The sequence below is a fragment of the Meles meles genome, chromosome 3 (assembly GCF_922984935.1).
Source record: "Meles meles chromosome 3, mMelMel3.1 paternal haplotype, whole genome shotgun sequence".
Taxonomy (NCBI): Eukaryota; Metazoa; Chordata; class Mammalia; order Carnivora; family Mustelidae; genus Meles; species Meles meles.
Window position 1 is genome coordinate 107,808,874 of NC_060068.1, and position 17,916 is coordinate 107,826,789.

General features: G+C 42.3%; 1 protein-coding gene across 2 annotated transcripts in view; it reads left to right on the top strand.

Moving 5' to 3' along the window:
* The first annotated feature begins 3,710 nt into the window (after nucleotides 1-3,710).
* KLHL3 (kelch like family member 3) overlaps nucleotides 3,711-17,916 on the top strand; it is a 121,016-nt gene continuing 106,810 nt past the window's right edge. Inside the window, exon 1 of one of the 2 annotated variants that reach the window (XM_045999936.1) lies at nucleotides 3,711-4,090. In XM_045999936.1, coding sequence (XP_045855892.1) covers nucleotides 4,035-4,090 — 56 coding nt within the window. In that variant the 5' untranslated portion in view covers nucleotides 3,711-4,034. Of the gene's footprint in view, nucleotides 4,091-8,444; nucleotides 8,480-17,916 lie in introns of those variants that run through there. The other variant, XM_045999938.1, reaches the window with a different exon arrangement.

The following is a 17,916-nucleotide window of genomic DNA, read 5'->3' on the forward strand; positions in this document are numbered from 1 at the left end:
AAGTGCATAAGGGTCACCTGTGAAGTTCATTGAAATTTTTGCTTCTTGGGCCCCAGTTCTTTAGGTTTGAGGGTTTTTTGTTTTGTTTAGTTTTCTGTAGTGTTTTTGTATCCCCAGATTTATTGAGATATAATTGACGTAAGATAAAATACACCCATTTTAAGTATCTGGTTTGATGAAACAATAGTTGTGTACAGTCATCTAAGTATCCTTGCGGTCAAGATGTGGAACATTTCCATAACCCTAAGAAGTTTCACTGCCCTTTTTGACCTCCTAACGTACAGTTTTAGATGTCTAGGCAGATGGTTCTGATGTGCGGGGAGGTGTAGGGACCAGTATACTGTGTTATAGTGCCTGCAAATGTGAGAAACTGAATGCCTGAGAGGGAGGATGAAAGTGACAAAAAAGTTACTTAAAAGAATGGCTGGCTTGTCAAAAAGAATGAAATCTTGCCATTTGCAATGATGTGGATGGAACTAGAGGGTATTATGCTAAGCAAAATAAGTCAGTCAGAGAAAGACAACTGTCATATGATCTCATTCATATATGGAATTTAAGAAACAGAACAGAGGATCATGGGGGAAGATTGGAGAAAATAAGACAAAATTAGGGAGACAAACCCTAAGAGACTTTTTTTTTTTTAAATTATTTGACAGAGACCACACATAGGCAGAGAGGCAGGCAGAGAGAGGGGGAAGCAGGCTCCCTGCTGAGCAGAGAGCCCAACATGGGGCTTGATCCTAGGACCCTGAGACCATAACCTGAGCCAAAAGGAGAGGCTTTAACCCACTGAGCCACCCAGGGCCCCAGAGATTCTTGATCTTAGGAAACAAACTGAGGGTTGCTGGAGGGTAGGGGAGCGGGGGATGGAGTAACTGGGTGATGGAATGAGCATTGGGTGTTACCTGCAGCTGATGAATCAATGACCTCTACCTCTAAAACCAGTACATTATATGTTAATTAATTGAATTTAAATTAAAAAAAAAAAAAGGAAGAGTTGGCTTTACTGTCTCTAGATAAGCTATGCTCTCTGGTTCCTTGGGGAGAGATGGAGTGTGGAGAAAAGAACTTGGTAGACCAAATTTGGTAGACCAGTTAAAAGCAAAAACAAAAGCAAAAACCAGTTTCTTTTCCTAACATGGTTTCTTCCTGAGCCACATAAAGCTGAAGAGTTCTGTACCAGCTTGGTGTGCATGGCTGGTTGATTGCTTTGGGATGGAGAGTTGGGGCGACTAGGTACTATTGGTAAGCTGTGGAAGAAGCCTTGGGTATGGGAAGGAGGGCTGGGAAGTGGGGGTTAGACACCACTGCTGTCAGTCCAAGGATGGGGCCTCTTCCTCCACAGACCCCACTCTGCTTCCATTGATTTTCTTCTGCCGCAAGAATCCAATAGCATCTCTTCATCTGAAGTTCAGTCAGACAAATTAGCCCAAATCAAATGAGTTTAGGCTGTGGCCCAGAGAACATTTGGATAATAAAGTAGAAAATGTAAAATATAGCTCTGAAATTAGGATGAGGGTGGGAACTTTGCCTGAGGAATCTGCAGACTGATTCTTGACTCAACTGTGCCCCTGGTTTTGGTAGGTGACCTTCTCTAAGTGTTCTCTGTTCTGTGCGCCTCCATGGAGAGAGTGAGTGGCTAATAAAATGTGTAGGTGGTAGTGGTATGTTTTCAGCACAGACACTAGTGACATCGGTTAGCACAGCAAAAGTAGGTTGCAAAGGAAATGCTATAAAATTTTTATACTGGCTGTCAAATAAAATCTGTATATCCTCAGCCTCAAGTATTTAATTTTCTAACCTTTTTCTTTTCTCTCTGGTTTGTTAGATGTGACATTTCCCCCCTTTCCTGTATGGTGAAGTGGTGAATGAAGGTATAAAGTCATAAAAGAGAGACTTCTCCTATTCTCATGTCCCTTTTATGAATCACTCAGTCATCTTCCTGGTGGATGCCTGCACTCTGGCACGGATTCTGGGATTCAGTTTCCTTATTTGTGGTGTTCAGCTTCTCCTGATCCCTGTGATTCACCTCAAGAGGAAATATCTGGAGCAGAGCCACAAGGCTGATTAGAGGAGGAAGGGACGGATGGAGAAAGATACGAGGGGTATTGTTGTGTAGAAGAAGTGTTGATCTGGGGCTGGAGGGTGTAAATAAAATAACCCAGACCTCTTCTCATTTGAGAGTTTGGGGAGTGCCCCCATCTCAGAGGACCCTGAGCTGTCTGTAGGAGGTGATCTTTGAGCATAACATCTTAACGTTTTGAGTTCAGGAGGCTATAAAGATTCAGTGTGACTCCTAGTTTCTGGTACCTCAGTGTTCCCCCCACCTCCTGTTACACTGTTTCAAGGCTTTGTAGCAGTGAAGAAATTTAACAGGTCCAAATTCTAAAAATCATGGATTTCATCATCATCTCTTCTACTTTCACATTATGTTATCCTCCCTGAAGCCCCCTACAAAATATTAGAGGCCAGTAAAAACTACTTCATAGGGGTGCCTGGGTGGCTTAGTGGGTTAAAGCCTCTGCCTTCAGCTCAGGTCATGATCCCAGGGTCCTGGGATCAAGCCCCGCATCGGGCTCTCTGCTCGGCAGGGACCCTGCTTCCCTTCCTCTCTCTCTGCCTACTTGTGATCTCTCTGTCAAATAAATAAATAAAATCTTAAAAAACAAAAAAACAGAAAACTACTTCATAAGCATTCTTATAGATGAGTAAGAAAGATGGAGCATTTAAGACATTTTCAGAATCATGTGATTTTTGGAGCTGAAAGGGACTCTGGACCAATCCTGTGTTAGGGATGAAGGGCTGAGGTTCTGAGTAGGAAGAATACTTGCTGCAAGTCACTCAGCTAGCCAGGGGTAGTATACATCCTGAAAATCCCCGGTGTGACGTGGATGGTTTGAGGATAGAGATGCTCATGTTTGATTTTTGAGGCATTAAGCAAGCTTCTGAACCCATTTCTATGGCTAACCAGCTGATCACCAGGGACTGATGGCTTCAGTTTCCTCTAAGCCTCTTGGCTATGGCTAGGAGACACAGACTGGCCTTGTGTCTTCCCAAGATGGTATCTTAGAGTTAAGTAAGTCTAAATCGAGGCTCAGCAGCTGGAGATTACAGGGTATGAAAGATCTTTGGCTGGAGATGAGGGTTCATTGGGAGACTTACTAGTTGGAGCCACATGGAAGTTAAATTTCAGTGCTTTAGGAAGGTATTTTAAGGTCTGAAATTTGTGGTCTTTCAGTAAGGCGTAGGGAAATCACTGTGTGCAGTGTTCATTGTCATGGCTTTGCTGCGGTAGTCTTTGGCCCCTTGAGGTAAGACAGTTTGTTTCAGTTTCACCTCTGTCTCCTGTTCTCTTTGTGAAATTTCTCTCAGCATTCTCAGTTGTATCAGGCTCTTCTCCCGTAACTTCTCTCCATCTGTCAGACTCTCAGAACTACTGTGGATTTTGTGAGGAGGAATTGGAATGTGAGCTGTGACCTACAAGCCAATTTCACCAGGTGGATAAACTCCACTACAGGCCACAGAGGGGCCTCCTTATTCCAGCAATCTGGCCAGGCTGACGGACTTGGAGCCTGTGGGGGCTGGGGTGGGGGCGGGGGCCAGTATTTCTTGGGCCGCTGAGGAACTGCCTGAACCTTCGCAGTGCAGGCGCAGGAGGCGGGAGCCCCTGGGGTGGTCTAGTCGCCTGTGCTGGGGATGCCTGGGCAGATGTGGAGGCAGCTGGAAAGGTGGCACCGCACTTGGATCGCTGGAGCCGCGCTGTTCCTAGGAGACGGAGGAGCAGCAAGCCTGCGGGGGAGGGGGAGCAAGTGGGTTGCTGCTTTTAGCAGCTGAAAGGGCTGCAGGGAGCTCTGGGTAAGACATTTTCTGTTGCTGCCGCTGCTTCTGCGGTAGAAGCTGCTGGGAGTAAGTCAGAGGAAGGAGGATCAAGAGGGAGGAGGCTTCGTTTGCAGCCATGCTGAATCACTGTTGCTGATCAGATCTCCTGTTGGTTGGCGGGGAGAACGGAGAACAGAGCTAGGATCTCTGGGTGCATGCACAGTTCAGCGGCTGCCACCCCAGCTGGGCCTCGCACAATGGACGGTGAAAGGTATGTATGGAATAAGTGTGTGTTGTGGTATGTGTGTGTGTGTGTGTGTGTGTGAACGTGTGCTTGTGGTGCAGCTACCAGCTTTTATATCTGCATTGGCGAGGCAGGGTGGGAAGACCTGGACACTGATGGATCCCAGTGGGTGGCAGAATCAGAGGAGGGAGCCCCCTTTTCCAGAGATCTGGCTTTGCAAAGGCAGGTCTGGGCGGTGGAGCCCCCTGAAAGAAGGGACTTCCTGGCTGGTGTTTGGGGATAGTTTTAGCATGGGCTGAATCAGGATTGCCTTTCTCAGGCTGTTTCAAGGAGGCGTTTCCCTTTCTTGGGTACTTTCCGGGGGGTGGTTTTTCTTTGGTGAGGGGTTTCTGATGTCACAGCAGGGCTGGCCTGGCAGGGACTGCTTACATTTTCACAAAGTGCTCAAATCTTAAGCATGCCATGCACTTGTCTATCCTAAAAGGATGTATGTGTGTGCGTGCGTGTGTGTCTGTGTGTGTGTGTGTGCCTGTATACACACACAAGTTCAAATAAGAAGGAGAGAAACCTATTCAGATGACACTTGCTCTGAACTGACTCTCATTTTCATTGAAAAGTTTATGAATGATACTGGAATATATGCTCTAGAGGAACTCTTGCTCTTTCTATTAGGAATTGTTTATGACATAGGAAATCCACTGAAGGGAATTGAAGTACTTCTGTTGAGCTGGATCTAACTAGCAAGAGTTTATTTTCTGGCAGGCACATGCATGTACGTTTTCAGCTATTATCTGAGGACCTGATTCTTTCATTTCGGAGGTGCTCAATGCAGTGAGGGGGCGGGTCATTCCTCTGTGCTAAAACGTCTCCTCCTGCCTTGTCAGCCTCTTCGTTCTGTGGGTCTGCGGCTGGTGAAGAGCGTGAGGCTTGCCATTTTCCTTGAGGGGGGGTGACGACAGGAGGCCTTAGGCAGGGAGGGGTGAGGTGTGGCCCTGCACCACTGAGGGGAGGGCTGCTGCTATGAGTTGTTGGTTTGATGCAGATGATAACTGTCAGGTGAAAATGATAACCAGTTCGCCTAACTCAGCACTGGAGAGGACCTCAGTAAACACTTTCCTTTGCCCATACCGGCTTGACGTCTGCATCTCATGCGGCAGGGTGATGCCATTAACATCTCTAGACCCTGTTAGAATTGGTGTGGTGGTGGGGTGTCTTCTGGTCTGAAGAGGCCCCAGACACTGCGTTACTTGCTGTGACTCCCACAGGATGAGTCTGGGACTTTTAGTGTGAGTGTGCTGCTGATGCAGCTTCTGCTTCCGTGCTGTCTGCAACAGGAGCTTAGATGTTGGACTCCATGGGGCCTACTGGGGGCCTATCTCCTAGGCTGGGTGCAGAGGTGGGTGGTGTCCTCACCTTCTATTGGTCTGATACCTAGCAGAAGGGCAGGGGTGATGTGAATGGCGCTTTAGGAATTCTGGATCAGGCCAATTTGCTTGACTGGTGGCATGTTGGGCCTGAAAGGTCCTTGTGAGTTGAGCCGCAGCAGATCAAAGTACTGCTTCCTGAGCATTTTGGGGCATCTGCTGTGTTCCTGTCCTCTTTTCAGAAATGTAATGATCCTTTGCCCTCTAGGAGATCTCTTGTTCTTTGACACTCGTGCCTTTCTGCTGGGATGGCTGATGTCCTGGCCTTTATGACCCCTGAATTTTGTTTTTCTCCTACTGGCGACAGAGAATAGGCAAGAAATCCAAACTGAGCAGCGTTCAGTGTTCACCACGTCACCCATCTCAGTACCTTTTGTTCCCAGCTTACCACGTCAGACATTCACGTCTTCTGAAATCTGGCCCCGTCTGCATTCCCTCTGCTCACCCTTACCCCCGCTGGGCAATGTTTTTGGTCTCTTTTGTGACTATACATCCTGTATACTGCTCCATCCAGTCCCAGATCCTTCGTTCCCAGAGTTCCTTTTACCTGGAATGCCTTTCCCTTCTTCTTTTCTGAAAGTTATCCATCTAACAAGGCTGTTTTGAAACCCTACTTTGTGTTGATAACCTCAGCTTTTCTAGTTTGAGGTGATGTTCTTCTGAATTCTAGTCTCTCCAGTTTGTAGCCATAGTTGGATACTGAATCATGCCCCCTCCCATCCCCCGATGTTTTTCTGATTTTGTTTTGTAAATCTTTCCAGTCCCCAAACTCAGAGACGGGTCCTGGAGGGTAAGGAGCATGCAAGTACCTCTGCATACTCCTCACTCATTGCTGTGCGCTGCATGCATCATAGGTGCTGCATAATTATTTGGCAATTAGCTGATAACTTTTGCTGGAAAGTCTGATAATTAAGAAGAAAGTTGGTCAGAGAGGAGATTGAAACCTTCGGCCAGTAGGTTCGTCTCTGGCTACTGGCCTTATTATCTCAGCACGGGTCATTGACCTGGTGGAATGCTTTGTGGGCAGAGAACAGGGGAAGCGGCCTTGTTTTACAAGTACCCTGAGAAACCCAGGGCCCAAGAAGCCGAGTGACTGGCCTAGGATCACATGTCAAACCTCCAGCGACTGGAGGAATCCTGAATCTGTGCTTGGTTCACACTTAACCTGCTACAGCTTAATTGGGGCTGTTTTTAAGCATTAACATTTTTTCAGCCAAGGGATTTTTAATGAACAGTTTCTTTGCCACGAGGGTATGAAAATAACTTCTCCCTTAAATGGCTCTTAATCAAAAGCATGGGATTTAGAGTAACATAGACTTTGCCGTGAATCTGCTTCGTAAACCGTGTGACCTTGAGTGTGTCACTTTTTTTTCACAAATAATTCTTCTCTCTGGTATAAAGGGAGTAATAACAGTATCTCTACCTCACCGAGTTGGTGTCATGATCAAATGAGGTAATGCATAGAAAGCACCTAGTAAAATTTTTGTGGCACAGACTGAGTTCTAGGTAAACGGTACTTGTTACCCCTTGTGTTCATCTATTGCCCTGTTGTACCCCATGACTCGTGCTGGGATTCTAACTGAGGCGTATTTTAAGGACTTTCTATATTTACTATCTGAAGCAGACTATGTGGGACTTTTCCCATGAGAGTATTGGGGAGGGCTTGTCAGGCCCATTCTCTTGCTTCTACCTGAGCCATCCATCTCCTCATAGTGAGATACCACACAGGGCTTGGCATTTCCTCTGCTAGGGTTCCCTGACACCTACCTTAATCCTCCTTTTTACAGACATCCTGAAGCATCTGGATGCCTTGGTGGTTCGGAATCACGAACCGGATACGCTTTTGTTCAGTCAGAGTGTCAAGAAGAACCTATGAATTTGCGCTCACCTTTGCCGTGTCCCCCAAGCTGTCCTGCTCTCTAAAGAACCTGTTGATGCTAAGATTGCCATCAGGCTTTGTGAAAAATTAGCGGAAGATGGCTCTGCTTTCTGTTTTGTGAAGAAGAAGGGTCTCTGGCTCTCAGCCACTCCAGTGATAAATTATGTGTGTGTATCAGCCTGTGTGTTTGTAGAGCAGATAGACAGTGAAAATAGCAATTGCTCTTGCAATTAAGATTGTATTTCAGTTCTGGAAATCAGCCTTGTGGGCTAAGCAGCCTTATTTATACTCCAGACATGGATGGTGGTGATAGTTGCACAACAGCGTGAATGTACTTAATGCTGCTGAACCACACACTCAAAAGTGGCTAAAGTGGAAAATGTCATGTTAAGTATATTGCCACAATTTAAAATATTTTTTTTTCCAGGGGTGCCTGGCTGGCTCAGTCGGTAGAGCGTGCAACTCTCGATCTTGGGGTTGTGAGTTTGAGTCCCACGTGGCATGTAGAAATTACTTAAAAATAAAATCTTTTTTTTTTTTTAAAGATTTTATTTATTTATTTGCAGAAAGAAAACAAGCAGGGGGAACAGGATCGGAGGAGGGAGAAGCAGACTCCCTGCTGAGCAGGGAGCCCAATGTGGGGCTTGATCCCAGGACCCTGGGATCATGACCTGAGGTGAAGGCAGATGCTTAATTGACTGAGCCACCCAGGCACCCCTAAAAATAAAATCTTAAAAAAAATTTTTTTTTTTCCAGGCATAGTGTCTGGCATAGCTGCAAGATTTGCAGAGAGCAACAATTTTAGGAAGAAGCATCATAAAAAGGGGAAGTTAGTTGTCCATTTTTCTTAAAATTATGTTTTCCTTCATCAGAAGCAATGGGGTGCACCTGCTTGAGAGGGTCACCATGTGTCCAGCACTGTCACATGATTTGGTGGGAGCAATTCTCAGAAGAATGGCTCATTCTTACTAAGGAGAACTTGTTCTGGACTTCAGGAGCTTCAGAGCCAGAAGAGATTTTTTTTCCACCCTTGATCGATGAAGAGAAAGATGATATTTCTTGAGAAGACATGACTTAGCTGATATTCTCTAAATGCTGAGGTTTGCACTCCAGGTAAAAATGCTAGCAAGACCCAGGGAAGAGCCAGTATTGAGCACTCTCGCCTTTTCTCTCTTCCATGGTACGTCCTTAAGTCCTCTCCCATCCCTAGTAGTCATGGTTAGAAACTTTTGTAGACATTTTTGGGCATCACTGCTGCCTGAAGCAGATGTGCATTTCAACCATGATAATTGAAACCAAATTTTACATTTTGGAAATATTTATTGGTGAAGTAAGGTTTGTTTTTGTTTTTGTTTTTAACTGCAAAAAACAAAGTCAGTGAAGCCGCTTGATTTCCCCATACCCAGATTTGGGTTTTCAGGATTTTGCTTACTAAGTTTTAGATTGTTCAGACAGAGGCAGGCAAGAACATTTTGGGGTAAGTTTTCTAAAGCGAGTGCTTTATTTGATGAAATTTGCCATTGTAGAAGTGACCTAATTCTTTTCAGTTGCTGGATGAACCCTAAAACTAGGTTAGACTGAAAAGAGCATTAATAAGTGATAATAAAAAATAACTTGAACATACTTTATTCTTTGACTTTTTCCTGTTAAATAAGTTCAGTTGTTCTTAAGCTAGAAATCTGTAACTTTTTATTATCTTTGAGGATTTTTGAACTCTCAGCACAATTCCCCTGGACTTTTCTTTTTAACTTATGAAAGTCTGTCATAACCTCTATCAAAACCACACGTGTTCAAAGAGCTCGGCTCTCCTGTTCAATCTAAGTAGAAGCTTGGATCCCAAAATGCCATTTAACAAGGGGTGTTTTTCTCTTAGTCTTCCTCTCTCTTTGTCTCATTCTGACAAGTGTTTCTGTTATGTTTTGCATTTTTACACAGCCCATGTGAGAGACCTCACCCCCCGCCTGAACTGCCACCCCCGCCCTGGGTTTTGAAGGAAACTGCCTTTGAATTGGGCTCTTAGGAATGTGATTAGCAACATATAGATATTCTTTAGCCGGTTTAGCAAGGACCACATAGTAGGAAGGACAGCCCCTGCTCACCAGTTTGACGAATCAGGATGGCTTATGTGAGGATTCCAAGTTCACTACCATTAATGATACCAATTCTAATACAGACTGCAGTTTCCCTGCAGTCAGTGGAGGGAAGTAGTGCCATGTCACAGGTCCTGCAGGGTTTAGCCCTTTTCATTTGACCTGGTTGGGGCTGCATAATGAAGAACCTCAGAGAGTGGGGCGTAAAGATTGAGCTGGCTCAGCCAGATAGACTGTGGACATTGTCCAAGGCAATGAACATTGCTGTTAAGGACATAGGCCTTGGAGTTGCATAGACCTGGGTTTGAGTGTTAATTCTCTACTTAGTAATTATCTAGGACTTTGAGACAAGTTTTATCTCAGTGCTTAAGGAGATAATAGGGCTTTTAAAAAAAAATAGATTCTATTAATTTATTTGAGAGAGAGAGAACACAAGCAGGGAGAGCAGCAAGCAGAGGAAAGGGAGAAGCAGGCTCCCCGCAGAGCAGGGAGCCCAATGTGGGGGTCGATCCCAGGACCCTGGCCTGAGCAAAGGCAGACACTTAACCAACCGAGCCACCCAGGCGCCCCAAGGGCTGTTCTGAAGATAAAACGAGATCAGGGAGGCAAAGTGCTTTACCATATTATCCGCTTTCAGTTAATGCTGTTATTAATTGTTAGCCAGGAGCTACAGCTTACAATATATATCTTCCATGCGTCTGCGTGGGCTGTTGCAGAGGCTCAGCCTGATGCTGTGAACAGAGGTAGCACCACTGAAAGAGTATGGAGAATAATAGGGCTTTATAGTGGCCCATGTGTAGGTGGTGGTTCTTGATGACAGGACTGCACCATCAAGTCCTGAATCCTGCTGCCTGGACATCTTCAAGTGACAGGTCCTTTACTAGCCCAGAGTTGGAAGTTCAGATTTGGTCATTTTGGCCTTGAACTTTAGGACTGGGGTAACTGCTAGATCTGTAGTTGGAGCCCTGTTGATACAGAAACCCCGTTTCATCCTGTCCCACTGCTGCCCAGACTTGGAGACGCAGAGTCATGCTGATGAACTCTCCATGAGAACTGAAAGTACAGCAGTCAGAATGGCACCTGATTAATTTGCATTGAAGATGGCTATTGTAAGGATGTTCCTGAGCACCTGCTACTGCTTCCTTGCTTCCTTCCTGAAGGAAGGAGGACCAAATTGATCAAAGGCTGCATAGGGAGCTAGGGACTGAGTTATGGCACTCAAATGTATACAGGCTTCAAGCTTTAAAACATGCATCCGACCTGAGGTTGAACCAGGTCAGACCATGATTATTAAATCATTTCTTTCCTAGATAGTGTGTGATGAGCTGGATGGGGGGGCTTCCTCCATCTGGTTCTTGTTTTTCAGTTTCCCTTTCTAAATGACACTTTCTTTGTTGGGGGTTAGCACTTTGACATAGTCTTACAATGACTCAGAGCTGTTCTGCCTTCTTTAGGTGACTTTGCCTCTCTTTATTCTCCCTCTTCTGTAGCTTGAACATAATGTGCTTGGACTCTTTTTATGTGGCCCAGTGTCAGCCCACACTCTCTAACCTTCCTCTGCGTCTCTTGAAGACTCAGAGGGAACGCAGTTCCTAATGCTCAGCTCAGCAGCATTTCTCGGTCTCCCCTTTCCCCCACACTCTCATACCCTGGATCCTCTGGAGCTCCTCATTTGGCAGATCCCCCAAATTCCCTGCACAGTTGGCAGCTTAGAGGCTTTTCTATCTCCTGCCCTGCTAACATGCTTTCTGTAGCAGTGTCTTCTCTTTTCTATTCCTTGCATGAATTTTCCTCAGCAATGGAAGAGCCTAAGAACTGATACTGTAAGTAACCACCTACCTGCCTACCTTCCTTCCTTCCTTCCTTTCTCTCTCCCTGCATCCTCTTTATTCCATATCACTAATGCAGGGGACTAGACCAACCAAGAAAGAACCCCATGCCCTTCTATGGGGTTACAAAGAGGGGAAGTTGAGAAGGACAAAGCCATAATTATTTTAATGAGGCGAAGTGAGGAAAGATTGTATAGTTGGTAGTTACATCTTATTTACTTACCTATCCAATCATTTACTCAGTGATTGTTTACTGAGCACCTGCCATGTGCCAGAGGCTCAGAATAAGAGGAAAATAAGACACCATCCTGGTTGTCATGGAGCCCAAAGTCTAGGGTTGGCGGTGGTATGCTGGAGCCAGCACTCACCATTTATAAGGGCTGCTTATTAAATTGTCAGGAATTTTGTGAGTCATTCTAAGGAGTATAGACTTTATTAAAAATAAATTCTATAACTTAAGAATAAATTAAAACAAGTATAATGAATACCCCAAACTCATCTCTTCCTAGTTATTTTACTATGGTCTATGCCTTTTAGATTATGTCTCTCGTGTCTCTGTGGTGCATTGTGGTATAATGGTGTGGTGTTACCCATCTCTTTCACATGTTCAGTAAGATCACGTTGGTAGCTTGAAATCTGCCACGGTGGGAGTATTGACACCATAGAAATTGGCAAATGTTACAAATCAGGGCTCTCTTCTTGGCAACTAACTGTTAAACATGTCCCAGCAACGTGCTATGTGGGAGAGACAGAAAAGTAAGAGGTAATTACAGTATTACATGGAGGAAAGCACTGAGTACTGTGGAAACACAGAAAGGAAATTAATCTAGTGGGTGGTGGAGGGTGATAGGGAAGACTTCCAGCGAGAGGCTAAGAATGAGTAGGGTAGGGCAAAGGAGCCTGGTATATTTAGACAGGTGCAAATATTTTAGGAGTATGGTAGCAAGAAGTCTTCAGGGCAATGACAGAGTTCTGAAGGGCCAGGCAAGGTCTCTGAGATTTATTCTGAACCCAGTGAAGAACCAGTGGGAGGTTTCACATAGAACATCCCTTGCTCACGCTGACATTCTGTAAAGGTCACTCTGGAGTCAGGGAGCAGGTTATCTTAGGCAGGCAAGGGATTCTGATGGCCTGGCTGACATTGTGGTAGCAGTGACTCTGAGAAGGTAATGGAGTGGAGATAGATTAAAGGAGCACTTGGGACTGTATGTGAAGGGTGTGAGAGAGAGAGTGAAGAGGTTATCAAGGATGACATCCCAGTTTCTGCCTTGAATAGGTGAGTGGGTGGTTCGTTTTACCTCTGAGTACAAAAAGAAGAGTAGCCTTGAGGAAGATGTAGGGAGGGTAGAGAGCCTTCTGGATAGGGTGAGTATGAGTTACTGTGCAAAATGTGAGGGATTTAAGGCAGATGTTGGATATGTGCTATCTGGATGGTAGAGGACAAGGGTGGGCCGGAGAAAAGGCTGTAGGAGGTGGTGTGTGGAGAGGGCCTAACATTTAGAACTTAGATATTTTTATAATTTCTGTAATTAATATTTTATGTGTATTGTTATAGTTTAACTCTGAAAACCAACCCCACTTGTATTTTTTAAAATCATTAGCCTTGGAGCCATTGGTTGGGGCAAATTCTTCCACTCTGCTCTGCCGTCCATCACTTGTAAGGACAAGTGCAGGGTTTTCAGGTCAGAATTCATTGATGACAAATATGTAATGAGGGCCTTCTGAGGGAGGGAGACCTATACCTATACCAGCCATCTCTAGAATCATGAACTGAGCACACTGGGGCCTTGAGAGAATGGGAATGGGCTATCTATGGGGGCTAACGAAGATCTAGTACAGATGGAAGAAGAAAAATTTAGGGGAGGGAATGGTGGTATCTGGCAACTCTTCCTGAGCATGTGACCCTAGAAAGAGGCATATGTGTGCCTGTGCATATATGTACATGCTGGAGGGTGTAGGCTGTGGTGAATAACTTGGGCAGATTCAAGTCAGATACATGAGCTTAGCTTCCAGCCTTGCAATTTATTATCTGTGTGATCTTGTACAAGATTCTTAACTTCTCTGAGCAGTCAGCCCCTTTCTTTCCTCACTTTCCTGCTCCTTGGAAGGTCAGTGAGTTGCCAAGAAGGTTGTACCTTCCAGAAACCAGGGATCCAGAGTCTACTCCAGACTTGCCGTGTTATCACAGAGCTGCAGAGCAGGGGAAGAAAGAAACCTTAGGATCTTTCTGATGTCAACCCTTGCCCCTGTATCAAAGGTAGAAAGAGCTCTGGATAGAGTGAGGAGACCAGATGTTCGTTCCTTAACCATCCCAGTGGTCAGGCTGGCTTTGGTATGAATTGCTTTTTGTTGCACTTTAATACTTTGAATAGGCATTCAGTGTTTGAGACTTTTTGGTAAACACAACACCATTAACCATGCTACATCATTATTAGACCATTTTGACAGGCCAGAAAGTGCAAAGAGCAATGCAACAGGAAGAGCAAGCCTTCCTGTTCACTGGTCAGGCTGGAGCTTGTTGTCAGTGCTTCCAAGATGGCTCTATTCCATATATGTGAAATAGAACTAATAATGTCTGTCCACTGGGCTTTTAGGAGCTCAAATTAGTTCCTTGTCAAAAACCTTCAGTCATTCTTTAATCAGTACCAAATTACGTATTTTTTCTGTTGGCTTTTAAGTCGCTTTACAATTTGAAGACAGCATTTATAATGAATATTTGTGAAGTCTTTTTGTAATTTCTAGATTTATCCCAGGAATGCAAGTATGGTTTAGTTTTAGAAAATATATTAGTATTATTTACCCCATTGAAAGATTAAAGTGGAAAGGATGACTGGATGGCCCAGTCAGTTAAGTGTTTGTCTTCAGCTCAGGTTATGGTCCCAGCGTCCTGGGATTGAGTTCCACATTGGGTTCCTTGCTCAGTGGGGAGCCTGCTTCTCCATCTGCCTGCTGCTCCCCCTGCTTGAGCGTGTCCTCTCTCTCTCTGACAAATAAGTAAAATCTTAAAAAAAAAAAAAAAATCAGGGCGCCTAGGTGGCTCAGTGGGTTAAAGCCTCTGCCTTCGGCTCAGGTCATGATCCCAGGGTCCTGGGGATCGAGACCCGCATCGGGCTCTCTGCTTAGCAGGGAGCCTGCTTCCTCCTCTCTCTCTGCCTGCTTCTCTGTGATCTCTGTCTGTCAAATAAATAAATAATCTTGGAAAAAAAAAAGATTAAAGGGAAAAATCCATGTGATCAGGTCATTAGATTCACAAAAATATTTGATAAAATTCAGTATAACTTTATGATTAAAAAGCAATAAAATACAATGGAATTTTCTTAATTTGATTAAGGTCATCTGTAAAAATCCTACAACAAACATGCACAATGGGGAAACATTAGAAAACATCATCTTTAAAATCAGGATGATGATAAGAGTATTTGTTAGCACACTTTCTGTTCAACATTGTGTGGCCATCCTAGCAGCACAAAATTTCTTAAAAAAAAAAAAATTAGAGGCCTAAGCATTGGAAAGGAGGGGAAAAAAAACCCTCTGGCAATATATATATAATTTATATATTATAATATTATATGACATAATATTATATGACACATATATAATTATATATTATATACAATTATATATTATATAAATATATAATATAATATAATATTATATATAATAATTATATACTATATACTATATAATATAATAAAATATAAATATATATTTATAGAAATATATAAATAAATAATATATAAATAAATATATAAATAAACAATATATATTATATATAATATACTATATATAATATATTATATTATATATAATATACTATATATAATATATTATATTATATATATTATATGCCTAATATATATAATATTTATATATTATATATAATAATAATATAATAGGATTGCTTACATTATATTTATATAAATATATAAATATATAAACAATATATATATTGTTTATTTATATATTTATATATATAAATAAATAATATAGAAATAAATATAAATAAACAATATATATTATATATAATATATAACATAATATATAATATAATATAATATAATTATATATAATATAATATAATATAATAAAATATAAATATATTTAAAATATAAATATATTATATATAATATAATAAAATATATTTATATTTTATATTATATATAATATATTATGTTATATATTATATGTCTAATATATATAATATTTATATATTATATATAATAATAATATAATAGGATTGCTTACATAGAACACCGTATTGACTTTTCAGACAAATAAAGAAATAACATTTGGTAAGGCAACTGGATAGTAATTTGCAAAAATCAATTGCATTTTATAAACTGTAGCAGTCAGAAAATACAGTTCAAAAAAGCACCATTGCTATTGTTTAAAAACAACAAAAATCTTAGAGTACTTAATAACTTTAATCAAAAATGTATAAGATCGTCACAGAAAAATACAAAGGTTTGACATTAAAGAAGATTAAATAAATGGAGAGAGATATTACATGTTCATGGATTGGAAGACATAATATCAGAAAGTATCAGTTCTGTCCTAATTGATCCATAAATTCAGTGTGGTTTCCATCAAAATCCTATGAGTCGTTCATAGAACTTAACAAACTATACTAAAATTTGGATGAAAGAGTAAAGAAACTGGAATAGTGAGGACACATTTGAAGCATAATAATAGGATTGAGGACTTGCCCTGTCAGGTATCGAGCCTTATAATGAAGTTACAGAAATAATGTAGACAGATAAACTGACCAAATGGAATAACTTAGAGAGTCTGGAAATAGATCCCTGTATTTGGAACTTTGACATGTGACCTAAGGTGGCATGACAGGTAAGTGGGAAAAATAAGTATTCCGTAAGTGGAACGTATGGGAAAAAATTAGAACTGTATTTCACATCATGACATAAAAATCAACATCAGATAAAACAAGAGCCATTAATCAAAAGCAAAAATGTTAAACTTTTAGTAGAAAATAGAAAATATCTTTCTGACCTTGACATAAGGAAAGACACTGCCTTTTTTTTTAAATTTAGATTTTAGGTAGAGAACGGATAGTACAATATTGGTTTCAGGAGTAGAGTTCAGTGGTTCATCACTTACATACAATACCCAGTGCTCATCACAACAAGTGCCCTTCCTAATGCCCATCTCCCATCTAGCCCATTCTCCACCTGCCTCCCTCTGTCAATCCTCAATTTGTTCTCTAAGAGTCTTCTATGACTTGATTTCCTCTCTCTTGTTTTTTTCTATTCCTCCTCCCCGTATGTTCCTTTGTTTTGAAAGACACTGACTGTAAAAGAAATAACACTTGTAAAATTTCTCATATGAAATATTTCACCTTACTGAGTGCTCCTTCACCTTGATCATATCTTCTAATGTTTTTGAGATCAATTTTTTTTTTTTACCTCCTTAAGGATATCATTCTAATCATCTGCCTTTGTGTATGTCTTGCTATTTATCTTCCTGTGCTCAAGTAACTTCCTTGCCCCCAGAATTTGAATAGTCCCAAAGTTCAGATGACTGTAGTCTTACATTTGCATGCTGAACTGACGTGAGGGAAGGAAGCCAAAGGAGGAATCTGTCATGGTCAGACAAACTGTAGGACTTGCATGCTGGTTGTATTTGATTTTTTTTTTAAATTTTTTTTTTTTTTCTTTTTTGGTCAGAGAGAGACAGAGAGACAGAGAGAAAGAGCACAAGCAGGGGGAGCAGCAGGCTGTCTGCTGAGGAGGGAGCCCGATACAGGACTTGATCTCAGGACCCTGGGATCATGACTTGAGCCAGAGGCAGACACTTAACTGACTGAGCCACCCAGGCGTCCCTGCTGGTTGTATTTGAATGTTCTAATAGTTACAAATTTCACTGATCTGTAGAGATCAGTAGAGATGACCAGGTCTCTGGAACATTCTCTTAACCACAGAAGCCCCCCCCCCTTTTTTTTTTTTATTTGTTTATTTTCAGCGCAACAGTGTTCATTGTTTTTGCACCACACCCAGTGCTCCATGCAGTACGTGCCCTCCCCATTACCTACCACCTGATTCCTCAACCTCCCACCCCCCACACCCCCTCCCCGCCCCTTCAGAACCCTCTGGTTGTTTTTCAGAGTCCATAGTCTCTCATGGTTCATCTCCCCTTCCAGTTTCTTGAGACAGTTTGCAAGTCTAGGTGGTCTCCTAGAAGGAGGCACACCAGGCAAAGGCAAAGCAAACTATCTTTAAACTAGAGTTCGAGTGAACTGTGAGTCCCTACGTAAGTGGAGAAGGTTCTCTTTTCCTCTTAGAACAGATACATCTCCAAGGTCCTGGACTTGATCTTGGAGCTGAATAGTTTCATTGATTTAGGGGGAAAAAAGTCCTTTTTTGTGCTAATTTTTTTTAAAAAGTACTTTTTTTAGCTAATTTTTTACACCCCACCCCACCTTCCATAAAGCTGAGACTTACTGCTCAGGAGTAGTTGGGCATCTAGTTGGCATCCCATAGGGATTTGAGTGTTTTGTCTTCAGTACAGAGGACTTTGAGGTTATGAATGGCTCTTCTTAGTCCCCACCTGCTCACTTCGCCCACACAGCTAAACCTTCTTTTCATAACAGTGACAGTCCCTTGTCATTCCATGGGAT